Source organism: Podarcis erhardii (genome assembly GCF_964252035.2).
Source record: "Podarcis erhardii genome assembly, chromosome: 15".
NCBI lineage: Eukaryota > Metazoa > Chordata > Lepidosauria > Squamata > Lacertidae > Podarcis > Podarcis erhardii.
This window is the reverse complement of record NC_138505.1, coordinates 5349598-5375478: the sequence shown is the minus strand read 5'-3', so window position 1 is coordinate 5375478 and position 25881 is coordinate 5349598. Positions and strand designations below refer to the sequence as shown.

At 47.5% G+C, this 25881-nt stretch overlaps 1 protein-coding gene across 2 annotated transcripts in view; it reads left to right on the top strand.

Annotated features, from left to right (window-relative positions):
- The window catches only part of VPS45 (vacuolar protein sorting 45 homolog), a 58149-nt gene that overhangs the window by 25728 nt on the left and 6540 nt on the right, over window positions 1–25881 (top strand). For both annotated transcript variants that reach the window (XM_081841063.1, XM_081841062.1), the window contains exons 9-14: window positions 215–328; window positions 2076–2243; window positions 5999–6157; window positions 6624–6731; window positions 6836–6957; window positions 21572–21703. In XM_081841063.1, coding sequence (XP_081697189.1) covers window positions 215–328; window positions 2076–2243; window positions 5999–6157; window positions 6624–6731; window positions 6836–6957; window positions 21572–21703 — 803 coding nt within the window. The remainder of the gene's footprint in view (window positions 1–214; window positions 329–2075; window positions 2244–5998; window positions 6158–6623; window positions 6732–6835; window positions 6958–21571; window positions 21704–25881) is intronic.

The following is a 25881-nucleotide window of genomic DNA, read 5'->3' as shown; positions in this document are numbered from 1 at the left end:
GATTCAGAGTAGTCTCTTAATATGGATGTGTATTTGGTACGGTTATAAATTTATATTTGTAAAATCAAATACAAACCATTTAAAAAAAAAAAAAGTCTTTGGGGAACGCTCTGTACGATGCTGGACGAGATGCTGGGGACCCCTTTGGCTTCTTCTAGCAATATCCAGACCCCCCTGACATTTCCTTCAATCCGCTGCTTTTTCTCGTTTGCAGAACATGTACCTAAACTTTGCAGAAATCGGAAGCAACATCAAGAACCTGATGGAAGACTTCCAGCGGAGGAAGCCTAAGGAGCAGCAGAAGCTGGAATCCATCGCAGACATGAAGGTAGCTTGGAATAATAATAATAATAATAATAATAATAATAATAATAATAATAATAATTTTATTTATATCCCGCCCTCCCCAGCCGAAGCTGGGCTCAGAGCAGCTAACAACAATAAAATACAGTGGTGCCTCGCAAGACGAAATTAATCCGTTCCGCGAGGCTCTTCGTCTAGCGGTTTTTTCGTCTTGCGAAGCAAGCCCATTGACGGCTTAGCGGATTAGCGCTATTAGCGGCTTTTAGCGGCTTAGCGGATCAACTGATAAGCGGCTTAGCGGCTTAGAAAAAGGGGGGGAAGGGGGAAAAAACCGCAGGAACTCGCAAGACATTTTCGTCTTGCGAAGCAAGCCCATAGGGAAATTCGTTTTGCGAAGCGCCTCCAAAACGGAAAACCCTTTCGTCTAGCGGGTTTTCCGTCTTGCGAGGCGTTCGTCTTGCGGGGCACCCCTGTAATAGAGCATTCTAGGGAAAGGCCATCAGCAAGCGCTTGCCCAGGAGCAGGGAGCTTGCAAGACTTTTGGACCTGGGGGAATGGCAGACCAAGTTAATGGAATATGCAGAAATGGCGAGACGGACGGGAAAGATCAGAAACCAGGAAGCTCAAGTATTCTTAGAAGATTGGAGTAACTTTTTATAATATACTTAAAAGACCACTGTAGGCATTTGAAATCATTGGCAGGGATACAATGACACTTGGCAATGTGAACTGAACTTTGGTAACTAAGATCATATAACAGATGGAGAACGGTAAAAAACGCAGAAAAAAGAAAAGAGTATTTTTATTTTTTGGAAATGGAATCCACGAAGGGAGAGGAGGAAGTCCAAAGGTTTCAAAAGAACCTTTTTATTTGTATGTTTTGGAATGATTAAAATTATTGCGTATAAATTCATGCAAAATCAATAAAAAATTAATTAAAAAAACAAACAGTTTTGGACTGGGACCTGGAGGAGACCTGGGTTCAAATCCCCATGCAGCTGTGAAGCTTGACTTGGGGCCAATCATTGCCTTTTAGCGTGGGTAGGCAAACTAAGGCCCGGGGGCAGGATCCTGCCCAATCGGCTTTTAAATCCAGCCCGCAGACGATCTGGGAATCAGCATGTTTTTACATGAGTAGAATGTGTCCTTTTATTTAAAATTCATCTCTGGGGCATAGGAATTAGTTCATTTTTATTTTTTCTCAAAATATAGTCTGGCCCCCCACAAGGTCTGAGGGACAGTGGACCGGCCCCTGCTGAAAAGTTTGCTGATCCTGCCTTTTAGCCTGATCATGGTGCTGTGGGTTAAACCACTGAGCCTCTTGGGTTTGCTGATCGGAAGGTCGGCGGGTCGAATCCCCGCGACGGGGTGAGCTCCCGTTGCTTGGTCCCTGCTCCTGCCAACCTAGCAGTTCGAAAGCACCTCAAACTGCAAGTAGATAAATAGGTACCACTCCGGCGGGAAGGTAAACAGCATTTCTGTGCGCTGCTCTGGTTCGCCAGAAGCGGCTTAGTCATGCTGGACACATGACCCGGAAGCTGTACGCCGGCTCCCTCAGCCAATAAAACGAGATGAGTGCCGCGACCCCAGAGTCGGTCACGACTGGACCTAATGGTCAGGGGTCCCTTTACGTTTACCTTTACCTCGCAGGGTTCTTAGCAGGATAAAACAGGGAGAACTTTGGGTGCCGCCTTGAGCTGCGTTGAGGGAACTTGATTCAGCAGCCGGGCTCTGAGGTCTCCTCTTCCCTTCCCTTCCTTTCCATCCTTCAGGCCTTTGTGGAGAACTACCCTCAGTTCAAGAAGATGTCCGGCACTGTTTCCAAGCACGTCACGGTGGTGGGGGAGTTGTCCCGGCTGGTGAGCGAGAGGAACTTGCTGGAGGCATCGGAAGTGGAGCAGGAGCTCGCCTGCCAGAACGATCACTCCAGCGCTTTGCAGGTAGCCCAAGCCCTGAGCCTGGAGCCTTCTCCAAAACCCTAAATAAATAAATCCCCTCTTGGTGCGCTGTCATGGAAGTAGAAGCATTAGAAGGCATGCAATCAAAGGGCCCAAAGCATATTTTCCCAGCCTGGCTCAGGGATGTTAACATCATACTACTACTACTAATAATAATTTATTATTTGTACCCCACCCATCTGGCTGGGTTTCCCCAGCCACTCTAGGCGGCTTCCAACAAAGATTAAAAATACATTAAATGTCACACATTAAAAGCTTCCCTGAACAGGGCTGCCTTCAGATGCCTTCTAAATGTCAGGTAGTTGTTTATCTCTTTGACATCTGGTGGGAGGGCGTTCCACAGGGCGGGCACCACCACCGAGAAGGCCCTCTGCCTGGTTCTCTGTAGCTTTGCTTCTCGCAGGGAGGGAACCACCAGATGGCCCTTGACGCTGGACCTCAGCATCCAGGCAGAATGATTGGGGTGGAGATGCTCCTTCAGGTATACTGGGCCGAGGCCGTTTAGGGCTTTAAAGGTCAACACCAACACTTTGAATTCTGCTCGGAAATGTACTGGGAGCCAATGTAGGTCTTTCAAGACTGGTGTTATGTGGTCTCGGCGGCTGCTCCCAGTCCCCAGTCTAGCTGCTGCATTCTGGATTAGTTGTAGTTTCCGGGTCACCTTCAAAGGTAGCCCCACGTAGAGCGCATTGCAGTAGTCCAAGCGGGAGATAACTAGACCAGCAACAGATTTGGTTTGGTTCGTAGGCCCAAAACCAAACCCTGACTTCGGATCATGGCTTGTTGGCAGAAAGCAAACTACAGTTCTAGGCTCGCTTCACAATTCCAAACAAAACAAACCACGGTTTAGTGTTCCGTGTGAACCAGACATGTTCGTGTGTTTCTGTTTACGTCTAAATCTTCCAGTCTTTCAGCCTCCAATAATGTTGGAAGTGCTTTTGGGGATATCTAACCTGCTTTTCAGTTGACGGGTGCGTTCTCAGCTTTCAAAAGCTCAGAAATGACCAGGACTAAAAAGTGAAAAGAAGAAATTATTGGGGTTCCGTTCTGCGTTCTTAAAGGTTCTCCTTCTCTGAATCCTACGCTCCACCCTCTACTCTAAATCCTGGGATCTTTCAGAAAGATGCTGCTTTTATATAAAGAATTTCTTTGGGGCAGTGGAGATACTTTCTAATTTTATTTCGGGGGGAAAGCTTCACAAGGAATCCTCTGTCTGCCTCCGGAGCTTAGATGGGACGTCTGTTTCCTCCGTAACCCATAGAATTCATAGACTGACCCCACCAGCTGACACCACATCAGTGGGGATGGATTAGGCTTGTCGGCTGTTAACAATGCAGCCCTTTTTATGAGGGATCTTCCGGCGCCTCGGGGGGCCTAGATGGGCAGGGAGGTCAAAGGTCAAAATGGGTGGGTTTAGATGATGTCAGGGCAGAAACTTCTGTGTGGATCTCAGCTTCCGACCACAGGGAAACTCTCTTTTCTGAATTTTAAGCCGCAATTCTCAAGCTGCTTTGGGGCTCAGAAATGCCTCCGTAGATAAGACGGGGGAATGTCCTTGGCAGTGGGAAAAAAAGTGCATTCTGCACGAACTCAGAGGCAGCCTTCTGCAAGAAGGCTCCCAAGCCAGTCCTCCTGATTCAGCTGGAGATCTTTGCGTTGTGAAAAGGCTTGGACTTAAGAGTACCCTGAGCCTGTGATGTTGTTGTTGTTTAGTCGTTTAGTCGTGTCCGCCTCTTCATGACCCCCTCGACCAGAGCACACCAGGCTCTCCTGTCTTCCACTGCCTCCCGCAGTTTGGTCAAACTCATTCTGGTAGATTCGAGAACACTGTCCCACCATCTCGTCCTCTGTCGTCCCCTTCTCCTTGTGCCCTCCATCTTTCCCAACATCAGGGTCTTTTCCAGGGAGTCTTCTCTTCTCATGAGGTGGCCAGAGTATTGGAGTCTCAGCTTCAGGATCTGTCCTTCCAGTGAGCACTCAGGGCTGATTTCCTTCAGAATGGATCGGTTGGATCTTCTTGCAGTCCATGGGACTCTCCAGAGTCTCCTCCAGCACCATAATTCAAAAGCATCCATTCTTCGGCGATCAGCCTTCTTTATGGTCCAGCTCTCACTTCCATACATCACTACTGGGAAAACCATAGCTTTGACTATACGGACCTTTGTAGGCAAGGTGATATCTCTGCTTTTTAAGATGCTGTCTAGGCCTGTCATTGCCCTTCTCCCAAGAAGCAGGCGTCTTTTAATTTCGTGACTGCTGTAACCATCTGCAGTGATCATGGAGCCCAAGAAAGTAAAATCTCTCACTGCCTCCATTTCTTCCCCTTCTGTTTGCCAGGAGGTGATGGGACCAGTCGCCATGATCTTAGCTTTTTTTAACTTTGAGTTTCTGACCATATTTTGCACTCTCCTCCACCCCCCAAATCTGCAGATGGAAGGCGGTATACAAATTTAATAAAATAATAATAAATACGGAATTCAGATTGTGATGCAAGCAAAGATGCAAGGCAGGAAATGAAACAAGCAATGAAATTACAGTTAAAAATCCAGTCCGTTGCGGCTGCTACAAGAGTTGCTCTCCCAAGTGGCCCGCTGTTCACCGAGACTTGCTGATTTTCAGGCCATCTCTGTGGCTGAAAACGTTTGAGAAACAAGGCCTTTGATGGCTTTGAAAGGGGAGGAAGCCACCCCATTTATGTGGAGCATTTAAGTCGGCCTTTCCCAACCAAGGCATCTTCCTGACGTTAGATCTAAGCCCATTCATTTCCATGCTTAAACTCTGAGCAGAGCTAACACTGGGTTTCATCCACGTGTTATCTAGACACAAATCTGCAGCATAATAATCGTAATTTATTATTTATACCCCGCCCATCTGGCTGGGTTTCCCCAGCCACTCTGGGCGGCTTCCAACAAAAGATTAAAAATACATTAAAACATCAGTCCTTACTTCCCTAAACAGGGCTGCCTTCAGATGTTTTCTAAAAGTCAGATAGTTGTTTATTTCATTGGCATCTGGTGGAAGGGCGTTCCATAGGGTGGGTGCCACCACCGAAAAGGCCCTCTGCCTGGTTCCCTGTGACTTGGCTTCTCGCAGTGAGGGAACCACCAGAAGGCCCTCAGAGCTGGACCTCAGTGTCCAGGCAGAATGATGCGGGTGGAGACGCTCCTTCAGGTATACTGGGCCGAGGCCGTTTAGGGCTTTAAAGGTCAGCACCAACACTTTGAATTGTGCTTGGAAACGTCCTGGGAGCCAATGTAGGTCTTTCAAGACCAGTGTTATATGGTCTCGGCAGCCGCTCCCAGTCCCCAGTCTAGCTGCCGCATTCTGGATTAGTTGCAGTTTCCGAGTCCCCTTCAAAGGTAGACCTACGTAGAGCGCATTGCAGTACAGTGGTACCTCGGGTTAAGAACTTAATCCATTCCGGATTAACCTGAAACTGTTCTTAACCTGAATTTAGCTAATGGGGCATCCCACTGCCGCCACGTGATTTCTGTTCTCATCCTGAAGCAAAGTTCTTAACCCGAGATACTATTTCTGGGTTAGCAGAGTCTGTAAACTGAAGCATCTGTAACCCGAGGTACCACTGTAGTCCAAGCAAGAGATAACCAGAGCATGCACCACTCTGGCGAGACAGTCTGTGGGCAGGTAGGGTCTCAGCCTGCGTACCAGATGGAGCTGGTAGACAGGATGCCCCTCCGTCGTCCCCCGCCCTAAAAGCCTCGTCTCTCCTGCTGCAGAACATCCGCCGGCTCTTGCAGAACCCCAAAGTGAGCGAGCTGGATGCCACCCGCCTGGTGATGCTGTATGCCCTTCACTACGAGAGACACAGCAGCAACAGCCTCCCGGGACTCATGACGGAGCTGAGGAACCGAGGGGTCTCCGAGAAGCACCGGAAGGTGGGTGGGGGTTCTGAGCCCTCCAGGGGGCAGGGAGAAACTGTCCTTAAGGAGCAAAGGCTGTGGAGTGGGTCCATACATTGCTACGATACCACTACAAACATGCGTTATCGCTTTGTTTTCGTTTCATTGTTTTGCATTCTAGTTTGGTTTTTATTATTTTGTACTGACTTCGGTTTTATTTATTTTTATTCTTGTTTTGTATTTTCTGTTGCCAACCGCCCTGGAATCCTTCTGATGAAGGGTGGTGTACAAACTTGATTAATAATAATAATAATAATAGTAAGCATTTGAATTATTTCTGTGTGGGATAACAGGTTAAAAGTACATTAAAACATCAGTCGTTAAAAACTTCCCTAAACAGGGCTGCCTTTAGATGTCTTCTAAAACGTCAGATAGTTGTTTATCTCTTTGACATCTGATGGGAGGGCGTTCCACTGATAATAATATTTCTCTTCCGGCTCAGCTGGTGTCGGCCGTCGTAGAATATGGAGGCAAGCGCGTTCGTGGGAGCGACCTCTTCAACTCCAAAGATGCTGTCGCCATCACCAAGCAGTTCCTCAAAGGACTAAAGGTGGGGGCCGTTCTTCCAGATAACCATGGTTTTTAATTTCTGCAGCCTTGCTGAGCCCGGAGAGAGCATTCGCTTTTCCCTCTTGTGTTTCCTTCTTCAAACAGGGCGTCGAAAACGTCTACACCCAACACCAGCCGTTGCTGCACGAGACTCTCGACCAGCTCATCAAGGGGAGACTAAAAGACAACCAGTACCCCTACCTTGGCCCCAGCACCCTCCGCGACAGGTAAGGGTGGCAGACGTGATCTCTCCTAGCTGGGGATGCCTTTAGGGGCTGGATCTGGGACCATGCAGAAGCCAGGTGATCTACCTAGCAACCGCTGAGTTGCTAAAAAATAAAGTAAGATTGCAGTCCTGAGGTCCAGCTCCGAGGGCCTTCTGGTGGTTCCCTCGCTGTGAGAAGCCAAGTTACAGGGAACCAGGCAGAGGGCCTTCTCGGTAGTGGCCCCCGCCCTCTGGAACGCCCTCCCATCAGATGTCAAAGAAATAAACAACTCTCTGACTTTTAGAAGACATCTGAAGGCAGCCCTGTTTAGGGAAGCTTTTAATGACAATTGTATTTTAAGGGATGCAGGTGGCACTGTGCGTTAAACCACAGAGCCTAGAGCTTGCCGATCAGAAGGTCGGCGGTTTGAATCCCTGCGATGGGGTGAGCTCCTGTTGCTCGGTCCCTGCTCCTGCCCACCTAGCAGTTCGAAAGCACGTCAAAGTGCAAGAAGATAAATAGGTACCGCTCCGGCGGGAAGGTAAACGGCATTTCTGTGCGCTGCTCTGGTTCGCCAGAAGTGGCTTAGTCATGCTGGCCACATGACCCAGAAGCTGTACGCCGGCTCCATCAGCCAATAAAGCGAGATGAGCGCCACAACCCCAGAGTCGTCCGCGACTGGACCTAATGGTCAGGGGTCCCTGTATCCTTTACCTTATTGTATTTTAATATTTTGTTGGAAGCCACCCAGAGTGGCTGGGTAAACCCTACCATAGGGACGGGGTATAAATAATATATATTTATTTATTTATTTATTTATTTATTTATTTATTGTCATCATCCTCACAGTTCTGAACAAAGGCCTGGTTCAGATAGGGACCAAGGAAGCTGGCTTATACTGAATCAGGGCACGGTTCCCTCTAGCTTAGTATGGCCAGCATTGACCGGCAGCATCTCTTTCTAACTCAGGCATCTCTCCCACACCTAAAGATGCTGCCTGCGGGGCTGGAGCCCTTCTCCTGAGCCCTGCCGCTCCCTAAATCGTTCCGTAACCGTCACAAGACAAGGGCTGAAATAAGCACCTCGACAGTATAAATTTTGTGGCGAACGCCTCCCTACGGCCGAAAGCTTTCCATATCTCCGATTGAATTGCTGCCTTAAATTCCCTGCTCCCCTGAGCAGCTGGCTTACAAACCGACTTGGCGCTGGTTTTCCTCGTTTGCGACCTGCGCTGTAGTTTTTTCGTTTTGTTTTCTGTACTCTCCACAAACTGCGATCCCCGTCAGAGTTCAAACGTAATGGGGGCGGAAGGCTGCTAGGATTTGCATTTGTTTATTTGCATGAGCCTCGTAAAACTAGCCTCCCCATCAAATTTTCAAAGCAGAGGGTCTGCCTGTCTTTTTTCATTCTGCTTCTCCTAAGCGCCCATAAGGCACCACCTTCCCTGGCAAGTTGTCACTGTGCAACCTTATTTCTTTTATTTCCACATTCTTCCCTTTATATCCTGCCTTCCTTCCATCATAGAACCCAAGGCTTCGAGTCGGTCGGCACAGCTGAGATATCACCAACTTTGGGCTCTTAGGCCATCCCAGTTGTTCATCATTTTGTTTCTTTAGATAAGTAACTTAAGAGTGAACCCACTGGGTTCTCTTCTCTCTTTTTCACTGGGTTCTCTCTCTTTTTATATAAACTTTTATTAGCTTTACATAAAAGTTATACACCATAAACATAACATTTTCACACACTGAAAAAAAAAGAAAAAGGTTATTTCGAACCTTGCGACCTCCTTCCTTCCCTCTATGGGTTTCCAATTCTAAATTTTATTCCTGCATCTTTTCCTGTAATCTATCGGCTATATAATCATAGCATCCACAAGCCACATTACAAGTGTCATTGTATTCCTGCCAGTGATTTCAACTGTTTACAGTGATCTCTCAAATATGTTAGAAAGTTATTCCAGTCTTTTAAAAATACTTGGTCTTTCTGAAGGAAGAGCTCAGCATTCTCTGTTCACTAGTGCAAGGGCTTTCTCATATATATATATATATAATTTTTATTTATTTTCCATTTAATAATATAGACTCACATCATTACATTCCACTTTACGTCTCTGGCTCTGTCAACTTCCTGCCCTCCCACCTCATGGCTCTCAGAATTAACCTTTATATCATTGCGTTTTGTACATTTTCCCATTCTAATTACACACATTATGAAATAACTCAAAATTTAAATAAATATACAAAGGTAAAGAACTTTTCATTATAAGTCTTCAAACAACCCTGCTGGTGATGTTAATTGCTTACAGTAATCTTTCAAATATCGTATGAATTTACTCCAGTCCTTTTGGAATACTTGATCCTTCTGGTTTCGGATTTTTCCTGTCAGCTTTGCCAGTTCTGCAAAGTCCCTCATCTTCACCTGCTCCCCTTCTTTCGTCAGTACTTCTTGTTTCCATTTTTGGGCTAAAATAATTCTTGCGGCAGTTGTTGCACACACTAGTGTGATGATACACTAGTGCGAGGGCCTTTGCACCAGCAGGCAGGTGAGTTTTACTGCTGCGCAACGAAGGAATCCATTGCCGCAGTTGCGCCAGCGTAAACTCGCCATGTGACCGATCACGCGGTTGTGTCATGCAGCGAAGTTGCCAGGGACCTGCTCTTGCGAGTTCTGCTGCGTAGCAAGTTGCCGCGAGTGCAAAAACATTTCACCAGTAGAACAAGGATACCGCTTTGTTGTTTAGTCGTGTCCGCCTCTTCGTGACCCCCTGGACCAGAGCACGCCAGGCACTCCTGTCTTCCACTGCCTCCCGCAGTTTGGTCAAACTCATGCTGGTAGCTTCGAGAACACTGTCCCACCATCTCGTCCTCTGTCGTCCCCTTCTCCTTGTGCCCTCCAACTTTCCCAACATCAGGGTCTTTTCCAGGGAGCCTTCTCTTCTCATGAGGTGGCCAAAGTCTTGGAGCCTCAGCTTCAGGATCTGTCCTTCCAGTGAGCACTCAGGGCTGATTTCCTTCAGAATGGAGAGGTTGGATCTTCTTGCAGTCCATGGGACTCTCCAGAGTCTCCTCCAGCACCAGAATTCAAAAGCATCAATTCTTCGGCGATCAGCCTTCTTTATGGTCCAGCTCTCACTTCCATACATCACTACAGTGGGATCTCGGGTTAAGTACTTAATTCGTTCTGGAGGTCCGTTCTTAACCTGAAACTGTTCTTAACCTGAAGCATCACCTTAGCTAATGGGGCCTCCTGGTGCTGCCGCACCGCTGGAGCACAATTTCTGTTCTCATCCTGAAGCAAAGTTCTTAACCTGAAGCACTATTTCTGGGTTAGCGGAGTCTGTAACTTGAAGCGTATGTAACCCGAGGTACCACTGTACTGGGAAAATCACAGCTTTAGCTATACGGACCTTTGTCGGCAAGGTGATGTCTCTGCTTTTTAAGATAAGGATACCGCTAAGGGACTTTAACTTGGTCTCAGACCCTCTGTGATCTAGCGACTTCCTCTGCATGCGAAGACAGGCTCTGGCGGATCGAGCGGACGAGACCAAGAGCGGGTCCGACAGTCAAGAAGGCTGTTTCTGCACATGCAGAAGATATAGAAGCACGCGTAGTCGCACCAACAGGGTAAAGAACAGCTTCTATCCGTGGGATGTTAGGCTGCGGAATTAAAAGAATCATGGAATCATAGAGTTGGAAGAGACCACAAGGGCCATCGAGTCCAACCCCAACAACAGGGCAACTGAGTTTCGGGTTTGGTGGGTGTGCGTCAGTAAACAAAAAGGAATTACGACTAAGAGAGCTGAGTGGGGGGTGCTCGTGTAATCTCACTGTATAGTAGTAGTAGTAGTAGTTTGGATTTGATACCCCGCCTTTCACTCCCCTTCAGGAGTCTCAAAGCGGCTAACATTCTCCTTTCCCTTCCTCCCCCACAACAAACACTCTGTGAGGTGAGTGGGGCTGAGAGACTTCAGAGAAGCGTGGCTGGCCCAAGGTCACCCAGCAGTTGCATGTGGAGGAGCGGAGACACGAACCCGGTTCCCCAGATTACGAGGCTACCACTCTTAACCACTACACCACAGTGACAATAAAGTATTTCAGTTTCAGTGCTGCAGAGGGAAGGGAGGGTCAGAAGGGAGGGTCAGATGGGGCTCGGAAGGCAGCCCACCTAGGAGAAGGAAAACTGGTCCTAAATCTCCACTGTCTTGCGGGGATATATTCGGGAGATGCAAAAGCTTGAGAGTAAACGCTACACAAATCTGGAGCGGAGTCCCTAAGACTGTTGGGTGGGGCCTTGAACTCCTCCTTCTGGCAAGCTGGTGCCAAGCGCCTTTCTCTGCTGTCCTTTGGACCACAGCAGCGAGCCTGGGGGGCGGGGTCTTGTTCTCTGGGCAGCCCAGGACCTCCAGACACCCTGCCCAGGCTTGCGCCCCAGGGGAGTCACTTTGGGGCTGCCAGCATCGCGGTTTGGCTGCATCCCCGGAGGCGCACTCCATCGTCTCTCGAGACAGACGGAAGCCAGTGCCAAAAACTTTGGAGACAGCCCCTAGGCCTGGCTCACTTTGATCGGTTAATTTCAGCGGTGGCGTTTCCTCTATCTGTTGAGCCGTGCCTCCAATTCTGGAGAACGCAGAGCTTGGGGAAGGCTTCCCCGATGGGATACAGAATGCTGCAAGCGTGTTTACTTTTAAAAGTGCCCCTTTCCCCCCCAAGAGTGGGGTTGTGCTGTTGTTTTTCCAGCATTCCTCGTAGCAGAGCTTAAGCTGCTGATGGGGTCATTGGTTGTGTCTGTCATCGGCTGCCCTTGTGGTTTTTACCCCCGGGGGGGGGGCAGGTGCATTGATCGGATCTCGGCACTTACGCAAAAGCAACAGCGTGTGTTTGTGCGGTTTCGCATCTGGCTCTGTCCCGCTGTCCTCGTGGAGATAACTGACAACAGGAAGGGTGTGAGAGACTTTTTTCCACCACAGACATCGGGTCACGCTGGGAAATAATTCCCATCCCTTCTCTCAGCTTGCTTGGAGCGATCTCCGGTCCAAGCAGGATCGGCAGGGAGAGAGGAACACACAGATGGATCCCTCCTCCTCCTTGGGTTTCATAAGATCGTAAAGTTAGAAGGGCCCCCAGGATCAGTCAGTCAGTTTTATTGTACATAGCCAAAGGCTGCCGCAATGTACACAGAATCATTCAACAATTAAAAGAAAATATACTGGATTGATACAAAAAACTTAAAACATTTATATTATCAAGACATTACCTACTCTAAACAGAGCTATAAAAGTACCTTAAGACATTAAACAAAAAAATTTATAAGTTCAAATTATCACATGGCCACTAATATGATAATTAATACAATGTGCATTTATATTCAGAGTTTGGTGATAAAGATAGAATATAACTTAATGTAGATAGGGTCAAATAAATTCATCTCCTTTACAGTTGGTGGCTACCCTGGCTATATAATTTGCTCGAATTTTCCTAGCGGCAGTTGCAAAGAGTGCTACACGCCAGGTCACACATACTTATCTGTGTCTGCGAGGAGATAGAAAATCATGTCAGAGGGGGTCTGGCCGAGGGTCACGTAGTCCAACACCCCTGAAACGCAGGATTTGCAGCTAAATAATCCACAACGGGTAGCCATTTAACCTCTGCTTAAAATCCTTCCATGAATGAGAGTCCACCACCTTCTAAGTTAAAACGAGATGAGCCCTGTGGGCCTCATACAGCAGCGAGACTCTAACAACAACAACAACAACAACAATAATAATAATTTATTATTTATATCCCGCCCATCTGGCTGAGTTTCCCCAGCCACTCTGGGCGGCTTGCAATCAGGTTTAAAACATTGTTTGAAACAATACAGCATTAAATATTAAAAACCTTCCCTAAACAGGATTGCCTCCAGATGTCTTTTAAAAAGAAGATAGCTGCTTATTTCCTTCACATCTGAAGGGAGGGCATTCCACAGGGCGGGCGCCACTACCGAGAAGGACCTCTGCCTGGTTCCCTGTAACACCGCTTCTCACAATGGGGGAACTGCCAGAAGGCGTCCTCGCTGGATCTCAGTGTCCGGGCTGAACAATGGGGGTGGAGACGCTCCTTCAGGTATACTGGACTGAGGCCATTTAGGGCTTTCAAGGTCAGCACCAACACTTTGAATTGTGCTCAGAAATGTACTGGGAGCCAATGTAGGTCTTTCAAGACTGGTGTTATGTGGTCCCGGTGGCCGCTCCCAGTCACAGTCTAGCTGCCACATTCTGGATTAACTGCAGTTTCCGGGTCACCTTCAAAGGTAGCCCCACGTAGAGCATGATGTTTTTAGGTGAAAAAGGAGATTGCTGTTGGTTGACCCAAAATTCTGTCCTCTCTGTGGCCTTGAGGGTCTCCGTTAGCTGGGCTACTACAGCCGTACCTTGGTTCTCGAATTTAATCCGTTCCGGGAGTCCATTCAACTTCCGAAACGGTTTAAAAAGCAAGACACGGCTTCCGATTGGCTGCACTTCCGAGTTTGCGACATTCAGGAGTCGGTTTGTTCGTCAACCAAAGTGTTCGACTACCAGGGTACCACTGTATTGGGATTTTAAAAAGGGAAAATAAAGCCGGATATTTAGTTGGACAGGAAAGAAATTCACCAGTTTTATAGAATTGTATAGTTGGAAGGGATCCTGAGCGTCATTTAGTTCACCCCCCTGCTGTGGAAGAATCACAAATAAAGCATACATGACAGATGGCCAGCCAGCCTCTCACGTTCTGCTACAAGAACAATAGAATTGCCAGCAAAACACCTATATTGTGAAGTGTCCTGTCTGCCCCAGACATTTGATGGGGTATCGCAACCCACGGTTTCTCCCAAAGTAACAGACAGGGAACTGCTGTCTGTTAAACTTTTGTTGTTGTTGAAGAATCTCTTTTTAAAAACCATATTTTATTGCGCTTTACTTGTCAAATTTAAACATCTGCATCATATAGGATTCCTTGAATCCTTTTGACTCCCCTCCACCCTTCCATGGTTACCATTTTCAAACTTTTCCCACTGCTTCACTTATTTTCTCTGTTTTTCTTATATAATCCCATTTTCCCTTCATTTTAATACATTACAAACGTTATTCGAATCCTGCCAAAGTTTTTAGTTGTTTACAGTGTTCTCTTAGAGACATTATAATTCTTTCTCATTCTTTTTAAACTTCATCACTTCCTAGTTTCTGATTTTCCCGATCATTTTTGCCATTACGGCGTAGTCCAGAGGTCAGCAAACCTTTTCAGCAGAGGGCCGGTCCACTGTCCCTCAGACCTTGTGGGGGGCCGGACTATATTTTTTGGGGGGGAATGAACGAATTCCTATGCCCCACAAATAACCCAGAGGTGCATTTTAATTAAAAGAACACATTCTACTCATGTAAAAACACGCTGATTCCCGGACCGTCTGCAGGCCGGATTTAGAAGGCGATTGGGCCGGATCCGGCCCCTGGGCCTTAGTTTGCCTACCCATGGCGTAGGCCATCATCTTCACCAGTCATTCGTCTTTGGTCGGGACTTTATCTTCTTTCCATCTCTGGACCACCCTTCGCCCGTACATAAAATGAACAATATAATAACACATTAAATACGTACTAAAATTAAGGGTGCCGAGAGTTGCTGGGAGGGTGGAAAGTTACTGAAACTGAGGTTTGAAGGCGGGGATGGGGGGGGGGGGAATGAATCAATTTGGATTCCAGACAGGTCTGATAAAGGAAAGGATCCCCGCGGATTAGCCGTGTTTCTCGCTCTGGGAAAAAGCCGGCCTGTCTCAAAATTTACGACGCTGTCCTTTTCTTATCTGTCAGACAAACTTGCAGAAAGGGACCTTTTTGTCTGGCTCGGAAGGAGCTGAAACCCTCCATTAATATTTTTCCGGAGGGGCGCTGTGTGTGACCACCCGCCTCCCCTTCCCCACCCAAAGATAATTCGAGAATGTTTCCAAAACGATCCGTAGTTTGCCTCTTGTGAGCTCATAACTCCTTTTCCTTGTTGGTAACTGGAGTGACGAATGGGCCATGAAGCTGTCAGCGGGGCTGCGAAGCGTGGACACCATTCGTGACAAAATGCTCCACCTTCCCCGGGGAAATTTTTTATTTTTATTAAAACGCTCATCAGATGCATCGGAGTTCTGTACTACAGAAGCGCAGGCCCTTCTCCCCTTATCCTGAACCTCATTTTGAGGGTGGGGGGAGCTGTGTTCTTTTCAAACTATGGATAAGGAATCCCAATTTAAGGTTTTCCCCCAGCCACATGTTTTGCAGGCTCCCTCCCATAGTCCTTCAGCTTTCACAATGCTTCTCGTCTGCCCGGATCGTAGAATTAAACAAGTCGTAAGGGAACACGAGAGCCATCTGGCCCAACCTCTTCGCAATGCTGGAATCTCCCCCCTCCCCCCCAAAAAAATTGTATTCATTTTCCAGAAAAAAATTAAGACAAACAAACAAACATAGATACTAATTGTAATTAAACCAATCTTAATAACATTATTAAGTGACTTCCTCAAATCCCCCGGTTGAATTTCATTGTATATCATTTTAACAGTTTTCCAAAATCAATCTTCTCAAAAAATTAATTTTGTCACTTAGCATCTTTCAATCTTTCTAATCTAGCTTTAAACACCTTATTTCCTATCCTTACATATTTAAATCCTAAGCCTATGTAATATTTGCAAGCTTTTCCAATTAAGTTATCTTAACATATTTAGCTAAATAGTCTTTAAATTTTATCCATTCTTCCTGGTACTCCTCCTCCTTCTGGTCGCGGACTCTTCCAGTCAGGTCGGCTAGCTCCGAAAAATCCATCATCTTCATCTGCCAATCTTCCACTGTTGGTGCTTCTTGTTTTTTCTGCAATGCAGGAATCTTTTGCCCAACGTAGGACTCAAAACCAAAGCCCTGAGATGAAGAATCTCACGCTCTACCAACTGCGAGCTCTCGGGACAGAGAGGGGTGTGTGTGTGTGTGTGTGTGTGTGTGTGTGTAGGAAGCCCGCTTGACACAAAGGTTAAGATCTCTGGTGCAGCCCCACCTGTTAGCATTCCACTCCTCCGTTGCTGGTTATGTGATTGTTACTTCACATGTCTGTGTTTACTTTCTATATAAACACACAAGACGTAACCAGCTGTACTTTTGATAATAAATCAACAGCAGCAACAAATTATTTTTATATGATGATAAGAAAATATTATTATCATTGGCTAATTAATGGAATTGGAGTACAAATTTCACTTCAGAAATTGGCTCCTCCTCACAATTTCTTTTTTTTTTTTAATCAAAATTTTTATTGATTTTCCAAAGTTTATAAACAACTAACCAGTTGTACTTTTGAATAAATGAGGTACAGTGGTACCTCGGGTTACATACGCTTCAGGTTACATACGCTTCAAGTTACAGACTCCGCTAACCCAGAAATAGTGCTTCAGGTTAAGAACTTTGCTTCAGGATGAGAACAGAAATTGTGCTCCAGCGGTGCGGCGGCAGCAGGAGGCCCCATTAGCTAAAGTGGTGCTTCAGGTTAAGAACAGTTTCAGGTTAAGAACGGACCTCCGGAACGAATTAAGTACTTAACCTCAGGTACCACTGTATAATATTCATTGTGTCAAATTGTAGATTTCAATGGAAGTCTCATAAAGTTCAACGAAAAAAGCAGAAGACCCAGTGGATCAGTTCATTTTCTAGTCAGTTCATTCATAAGGTCCATACATGTATAAATATCTATTCCACCTGTCTGTTCATAGAGTCCAATAATCCACATGAAGGGTTGTTACAGTTCCACAGAGTCTAAGATAAAGATTTCCGGAATATTAGCCTTGTTTAGCCACCCTAGGCTTCATCAGTAGAACAGACTCACATGTAATATTACAGGATAGTGGATCTTGCAATCACCATTCTGTAAAATCCACATATGAGCTTGTTCTACTGCTGAAGCCTAGGATGGCAAAACAAAGCTAATATTCCGGTGCTTTTCGACACCCATGTAAGCATCTCCTCTGCCGTGAGAAACTGGGAATGTCCTAGTTACATTGCATTTTATTCTTAAAGTAGCGCCTTAGGAGATTCACAGCCGCCTTTTTGTATTGTTTCCATTGCCGACCTTGGGCCAGAACAGCCTGTCCGTTCATTGCGGGACTTCTTAATCTTCCGTGGGCGGGGAGGGAAAGAGGAACCATCTGATCCTGGGTTGGTCTCAGTGACTGGTTTACGGCGAGTCTCTGGCAACTGCCCAGGAACCAGTGTTCGATAGCTCTGTGCGCTGGGGACCCTCTGCTTTTAAAAAGGGGTTTTCAAAGCCTGCCGTGAAACGGAACCCGCATTCTGCGAACTGTGTGCATTATTATTGTCTTTGTTGTTGCTTACTCAGTTTGCATCCCGCCCTTAAACTGCGGAACTCACTGCCACAAGAGGCAGCGATGGCCACCCGCTTGAACTGCTTTAAAAGCAGCTAGGGTAAATTTGCAAGGGACGAGAAAGCTCCAAACCAAAATGGGCATCTGGAGAACTGAGCCGGGAGATGTGTGGTTCAGATGTGGGCATTGAGGAAGGACTCGCGACGTTCAAATTCGGAATTTGCATCTCTCCCTATATCAAGTGATCTTTGCAAACGTCGCTTGCGATTCAGGGCTCTGGGCCTGAATATTTGAATGGGCTGAAGTTGCTAACCTGTGTGGAACGGGAGCACGAAAGAGGTGGGGGCGTTTTTCGGGGGAGGTTCATGTGTGGATTTCATGCTCCCTGCATCCTCCTGGTCCCCAGTGAGTATGCATTATTGTGATATGAGCTGTAACAAAACCCTGCTCATTGTGTGTGTGTGTGTGTGTGTTTAGGGGGTGCGGACCCATATTGCAGTGGAGGGGTGCCAGGTCTGACCATCTGATCAATCTCTCTCATCCCTTGAAAGCTGGTGGACTTCATCAGTTACAAGAGACAGCTTGGGGGACGGGTTTTTCCTTTTAATTATTAAACAACAAAAAACCAAGCATCTGTCCATCTCTGTCACTGGATCCGGTTGCCCCAGTTCTTGGGGATCTGGGCAGGCCCAGAGCAATAGCACTCTCATCTGTGTTTCCAGGGGAGCGGAGGGAGGGGATAAAGTATCTGACACCTTCTTCTTCCCTTTCTAAGGGACACGGTTGGCGCTGTGGGTTAAACCAGAGCCTAGGGCTTGCCGATCAGAACGTCGACGGTTCGAATCCCCGTGACGGGATGAGCTCCCGTTGCTCAGTCGCTGCTCCTGCCAACCTAGCAGTTCGAAAGCACACCAGTGCAAGTAGATAAATAGGTACCGCTCCGGCGGGAAGGTAAACGGCGTTTCTGTGCGCTGCTCTGGTTCGCCAGAAGCGGCTCAGTCATGCTGGCCACATAACCCGGAAGCTGTACGCTGGCTCCCTCGGCCAATAAAGTGAGATGAGCACCGCAACCCCAGAGTCGACCACGACTGGACCTTCCCTTTCTGGGACAAGGAAGCCCCTATTTGCAGGGGGAAGATGTCAGACTCTTCCATCACGCCGTGGGTTGCCTCCAGCGCTAGCCTTGCTCAGATTAAAAAGTGGAGACATACCGTATTTTTTGCTCCATAAGGCACATCTGACCATAAGACGCACCTAGTTTTTAGAGGAGGAAAACAGGGGGGAAATATTCTGAATCAAATGTTGTACTAAACTATTTAATAAACTACCGGTATATCAGAATGAGAGTGAGGGACAGGAGTTGTATGTTTCTTTAGTGTGCGCGCTCAAGGAGCGATGAGCGGGGAGGCAGCACACCCCTGGACGGACCCGACACAGGAACCCCAGCAGCCTCCTCTTGTGTAAGCGGCTCATCTCCCGCTTTGCTGCTTTAAAGCGAGCCACGGAGGAGGGAAGGGGCGCCATGGATCCTCCGCTCGCGACTGCAGTGGGATCCCACTGCCGTCCATAGGCATTCACTCCCTAAGACGCACAGACATTTCCCCCTACTTTTTAGGAGGAAAAAAGTGCATCTTAAGGAGCGAAAAATACGGTAGCTGCGATGCTGGGAAACTGGGGGAGGCAAGAGGGCAAGGCGGGGGGCGCAGACCAGACACACCCACTCTGCATTTTTAGCCAGTTCGGGCTGCAACTCAGTGGCAAAGCACCTGCTTGGCACACCTGGAGACCCCAAATTCAGTCCCCAGGGGCATAGGATCCTGGAGTTGAAAGGGACATCGGGGGGTCATCTAGCCCAACCTGCTGCGATACATCTCCAGGTCAGGCTACGCAAGCCCCCCTACCTGAAGTGTAGTCAGTACTGAGATAGATGGACCCAATGGTCCCATATAATGAGAGGCACAAATACAAGATGGGTGACACCTGGCTTGAGAGCAGTACATGTGAAAAGGATCTAGGAGTCTTGGTTGACCACAAACTTGACATGAGCCAACAGTGTGACGCGGCAGCTAAAAAAGCCAATGCAATTCTGGGCTGCATCAATAGGAGTATAGCATCTAGATCAAGGGAAGTAATAGTGCCACTGTATTCTGCTCTGGTCAGACCTCACCTGGAGTACTGTGTCCAGTTCTGGGCACCGCAGTTCAAGAAGGACACTGACAAACTGGAACGTGTCCAGAGGAGGGCAACCAAAATGGTCAAAGGCCTGGAAACGATGCCTTATGAGGAACGGCTAAGGGAGCTGGGCATGTTTAGCCTGGAGAAGAGGAGGTTAAGGGGTGATATGATAGCCATGTTCAAATATATAAAAGGATGTCACATAGAGGAGGGAGAAAGGTTGTTTTCTGCTGCTCCAAAGAAGCGGACACGGAGCAATGGATCCAAACTACAAGAAAGAAGATTCTACCTAAACATCAGGAAGAACTTCCTGACAGTAAGAGCTGTTCGACAGTGGAATTTGCTGCCAAGGAGTGTGGTCGAGTCTCCTTCTTTGGAGGTCTTTAAGCAGAGGCTTGACAACCATATGTCAGGAGTGCTCTGATGGTGTTTCCTGCTTGGCAGGGGGTTGGACTCGATGGCCCTTGTGGTCTCTTCCAACTCTAGGATTCTATGATTCTATATAAGAGTGGCTGGGGAAACCCAGCCAGATGGGCAGATGGTTGTTGTTGTTGTTGTTGTCGTTGTTATCATTGTTGTTGTTATGGCAGCTTTTTGTGTTCCTGTTTTGGGTGGGAGGGATCCCACAGCTAATTCTCCCCTGGTCTCCTCGCTGGCCCAAATAGGACTAATTTAGCCAGCTGGCCCTGGTGATCATCTAATATTTATTGGATGGATTCCCCCCCCCCAAAAAAAATTGATTTTTGAATTCTGAATTTATTGTTATTCACGTTTTATACTGTATTTTATGCTGTTTTTTGTTGCATCAATTAAGTGTTTTGTTGTTAGCCGTCCTGAGCCTGGTTTTCTGAACTAGGAAGGGCGGAGTATAAATAAAAAAATATTATTATTATTATTATTATTATTTGTCTGTGTGAACTTCTGACCACTTGCCGATCACTTTGCTGTTTCCAAATATCTCCGCCTTTCTGCTTCCTCTTACCTACACAAATGCTCTCACCCCTGCTCCTTTCACATCCTGTTTTGATCATACTGTTGTAGAGTTGTAAGGGGCCCTGGGGGGTCATCCAGTCCACCCCGCTGCTATGCAGGAATCTCAACTAACGTATCCAATGCGTCACCTGCAAAATATACCCAAATTGCCAAACTAAGTTGAAACGACCGGATGTAAACTCAAAAGCAACACTAGTTTCTTTCCCCCAAATAATCTTCACTTTCTCCAGAAGCTGGGGTGCATATTCGTTTGCCTGTATAACAACTAAGCCTTGGTTTATCAAGTGATGATTTGTCAAACCGTGGTTGGCTTGATTGGCCAAATCCTACCCAGTGGCTTAACAGTGGTTTGTTTAACTGGCAGCAAGCTGCCACCTGAAACCATGGTTTGCTGTTGGCCTACAAAACCTTGGTTTGCTTTATTGATTCATGAGATACAGTATACGATCTCAGGGCAGTTCACAAGGTAAGAATCCCACGCAAAAGCACAAACAAATAGTTAAAATAAAAACAACCAAATAATACCCCCCAAACACAATTATAATATTAATCAGCCAAAGGTTTGTTTGTACGGCTTGGTGTTTCGTATAACCCTGACACTCTTCACTGTGGTTTGTTTGACCACCCTGTTTCTGACACCTGCCAAGCTTTCCAAGGGTCTTGTCTTCAGAAAAACAAACCATGGTGTGTTTGATCATCTGTGGAATTGCTCTCCGTTAGCTTGCTGTTTCTTGAGCAAACCACGGTTTATCATTGCAGGTCAGACAATGGTCTCCCCGCTTAATGGGAGTTGGGCAGGCTAGTCTGGCCCCAAAAGGTATTCTGGGCCCCAAAGGCCATTTCAGGCAGGTTTCCTCCACCTGGTACCCTTTGGGCCAGGGTTTCCCCAAGACTACAACTCCCATCATCCATAGCAAGCAGGAAGAGTGGATGATGGGATTTGTAGTCCAAAAGCAGCTGGAGACCCAAGTTTTGTGAAACCCTGATCTAGACGTTGCTGGACTCCAACTGAACTCTTCCTTCCGGATTTTTCGGTCCTTAAAACGTTAAAATTAGCGCTCTGAATTGCCTCCAGAAACGACTCTCTCTCTTCCTCTCTCTGTCACAGGCCCCAAGACATCATTGTGTTCATGATTGGAGGAGCCACGTACGAGGAGGCGCTGACTGTTTACAACTTGAACCGCACCACCCCCGGGGTCCGGATTGTGCTGGGTGGGACCACTATCCACAACACAAAGAGGTGAGCAGTACCCCCAGCCCCCCCCCCGGGTGGGCAGCAGTTCCTGGCGGGTGACGGGCACACAGCATTCAACTGGGTCTTGCTCAGACTAGACCTATGGAAATGAATGGGCCTTGCTTAGTCCTCCCCATTTTCTTCAGCTAACAGCCTTACACACCATCGCGGCACTGAGAAGGCCAACTTTGTTTCTTGCTCTTGAGATAATAATAATAATAATAATAATAATAATAATAATAATAATAATAATAATTTTTATTCATACCCTGCCCTTCCCCGTGCAAAAACTCAAGGCGGCTAACAGCAAATTTAAAACACTCAATTATAAAAAGCAGCATAAAATACAGTATAAAAACATGAATAACAATAAAATTCAAAAATCAATTCAGGGGAATCCCCAGGGTTAGCTGGCTGAATTGGTCCTACTTGGGCCAGCGAGGAGGCCAGGGGAGAATTAGCTGTGGGGCCTCAGAGCGGGTGATCTTCATAAAAGGGGAGGGAAGGGAAATAAAAGATCAGGCTGAATTCAAATTAAAGGCCAGGCGGAATAGCTCTGACTTACAGGCCCGACGGAAGGAGGTTAAATCCTAAAGGGCCCTGGTCTCATGGGACAGAGCATTCCACCAGGTCGGGGCCATCACTGAAAAGGCCCTGGCCCTGGTGGAGGATCGTCTGGCTTCCTTAGGGCCCGGGACCTCTAAACTATGGTTATTCATGGACCGTAAGGTCCTCTGCGGGGCAGACCAGGAGAGGCGGTCCCGAAAATACGAGGGCCCAAACCACAAAGAAGAAGCTTTGCCGCCTTCCAGGCGTGGGGGCAGGAGAGTTTTCCTCTCGAGCGAGACACCCGCTGCAGAGACAGCCCTCTGACCGGACCCCAGACTTAAATATCTCCCCGAAAGTGGGTTACAAAGGCAAGTCTGTATTAACCCATATTTTGCTCTGCCAAATCCTGATGAAATTAGCTGGGGTGCCCCTCCACCCTCCACCCACCATCTCCAGATCTTTTATTTATCTCACACACACACACACACACCCCACTCCACAAATTATTAAGTTGACTTGTTTAGCTCGGGAGTAGTGGTTGGGGGTGCAGTCTAGAGCCCCCGCCCCAGAAATGGTCAGACCTGCTCTCAGCAGCCAGCAATGGCCAGCAGACATGAAGGAGGATGGGAATCGAGAGACTGACAACTTCCGGACCCTGCGCCCCACCTCCCAGGCAAGATGGGACCCATGGTTTGACCCCACGGGAGGCAGCTTCCTGTGTTTCCAAATTGTCCCGAGACCCATCGAGCCAAGTACCCATAATGCTGTTATACAAACCGATGGTTTCGGCTGCGCGTGGAATACCGTGTGCCGTTCTGGTCGCCCCACCTGAAAAGGGAGGTTGAAAAGCTGGGAAAAGTTCGGAGAAAGGGAACCAGAACGATGGAAGAGAGGGAGCCACGCTCCTGCAAGGAGAGATGGCAGCGTTTGGGGCGTTTCAGTTTGGAGAAGAGGTGAGGAAGATTTGACAAGATATAACCCATTTATAAAATGATGCAGGGCATGGAGAAAGCGAAGGGAGAAAGGGCTTTTTGTTTCCTTTTTGCTAAAACCAGAACTTGTGGGGACACAGTGAAGCTGAATGTTGGGAGATTGAGGATACATAAAAGGAAGTCCTCCTTCCTGAAACAGAGTTAAACTGTGGAACTCCTTGCCACAGGAGGCATAAACTTGGATGGCTTTATTAAAAAAAGAGGATTGGGCAAATTCGTGGAGGAGGAGGAGGCTACTAGCCACAATAACTGTACTCCACAGTTATGCTTAGAGGAGACCTGCTGGAGCAGGTGGCCCAAGTCATGTCCATTAATGTCAATGGGACTACTCTTGAGTAGGACTAGCAACAGAGTCAAGACTATCCCATTTAAGCTAAAGGAAAAACCAGGGAGGTTTTCTTATTTGTATACAAATGAAGCACTGCAGGAAAATGACTGTAAGGAGAAAATTGGGGGAGAGAGTTAAAATGTCAGGAGAGGGGCCCGTCTATTAAATGCCACAGATATTTCACTATAATGGACTTTGAGCATGCCCAAGCGATTTGCAAATATTTTATGCAAAGCAATGGATAAATAAGACTAAGATCCCCAACCATAAACTACGCTCCCCGTGAGAGTGAGCAATAGAGATGATCAACGGCTGCAAGGGAAATTTTATTTAGAAAATGAGTCGCTGGGGTTTTTTTATAAGATACAGATTCCAGGGTATCTAAATGTACTTAGCTCTGTACAGAGCCTTGCACCTGTAGAACTCAGCAAAGAGGAGGAGGAGGACGAGGAAAATGGGGGCAAATCTAGAATGAGTTGGCTGCGCCTCTCGTTGACATTGACTTCTCTCGTTGCCTCTGGCTCCGCCTCTCATTGCCTGTGGCCCCTCCTCTTGTTGCTTCTGGCTCCGCCTCTCGTTGCCTCTGGCTCCTCATCTCATTGCCTCTAGCTCCTCCTTTCGTTGTCTCTGGCTCCTCCTCTTGTTGCCTCTGGCTCCACCTCTCATTGCCTCTGACTCCTCCTCTCGTTGCCTGTGGCTCCTCCTCTCGTTGCCTGTGGCTCCTCCTCTTCTTGCCTCTGGCTCCACCTCTCATTGCCTGTGGCTCCTCCTCTTGTTGCTTCTGGCTCCGCCTCTCGTTGCCTGTGGCTCCTCCTCTCGTTGCCTCTAGCTCCACCTCCTGTCAGCCTCCCTCCCTCCTGCCTCATCTGTCCCATTGACTTGCCAGCCGCTGCCCCTGCTCCTCACATAACTTGGGGAGGGGGTGGGAGAGAAGGGAGACCCCCACCCACATGTGCCCGCTTAATGATGGACTCACATCGAGGATTAGGTTCGTTTGGGGAGAAAATGAGCCCATTTCTAAAGGGATTCCATCTGGTTCTTTTCTGCAGCATAATGAGCAGTAATGACAGGCAGGGTATTAATGGGAGATTCTGCGAGCGTTTAAGATATAATTACAGTCCTTCCCTTTCTCTCTCTCTCCCCCACCGGTCAGATCTAATTCTATTTACTGCACAAACACGACTCTCTCCTTGGAAGATTTTCCTCTCCTCCCCACAGTTTTCTAGGGAAGCCACAGCTGCCTGCCTCCTTTTCGCCTGGCAGAAAAGGATCTTGCGAGGGGGGCTTGTGCTGTTTTATTTTATTACCATTATACCCTACCGTTCAGGATATAAATCCAGTTTTACAGAGGACAGCCTTCTCGCTGAAGGCGCCCTCTGCTTAAAAGCACGATCAAACATTCCTGTCTAAATCGAAACAATGAGGACTAGCGGCTTCCTCTTTTTTAAAAAAGGGCAGAGCTGTAGCTCAGTAGCAGAACACCTGCTTGGCACGCAGAAGGTTCTGGGTTCAATCCCCAAAGGCAGACATCTCCCTCCTTCATGGGAGATTTTTAATTAGAGCTTGGGCAGTCACTGGCCAGGGATTATTTGGCTGTGATTCCTGCATTGCAGCGGGTTGGACTGGATGACCTTTGGGGGTCCCGTTCCAATTCTGCAATTCCATGAGTCTTTTTATAGCTTCGAGGCTGGAGAGGAGGCCAGGCAAATCTCCGAGAGAGGTCCCGTTTGCTTACTGTTTTCCCGTGTAGAGGAAGAGCCAGCCGTAGAGGGAGGGCGGTTTTTAGGGTGAGCCAGAGTCTGCAGCAACTAATCTGGGGGTTGACCCACTTACCCAGTTAGAGGGATAAAACCCACTTCCTTTCCCAGCTAGCAACCATCCCCCCCCCCATTCTCCCAAGTGCTTTTTAAATACCAATTGACTAAAAACGCCGACTGATGGGTCCAGCAATGGTGGACAAAATACTTTGTGCTTCATATAGCAATGTATTTATTTAAATGCGTGTGTGTGTGTGTGTGTGTGTGTGTGTGTGTGTGCCCGTCCCCTGCTGAATATTGCAAACAGATCTCTTAATCAGCATACAGTCCAGCAAACAAACATACAGTGGACGCTCGGGTTGCAAACGGGATCCGTGCGGGGTGCACGTTCGCAACCTACAGCGTTCGCAACTCACATCTGCGCGCACACAGGTTACGATTTGGTGCTTCTGCGCAAAGCGTGATTTAGTGCTTCTGCGAATGCGCGACCGCCAAAACCCGGAAGTAACCCGTTCCAGTACTTCCAGGTTTCAGCACTCCGTAACCTGAAAAAACGCA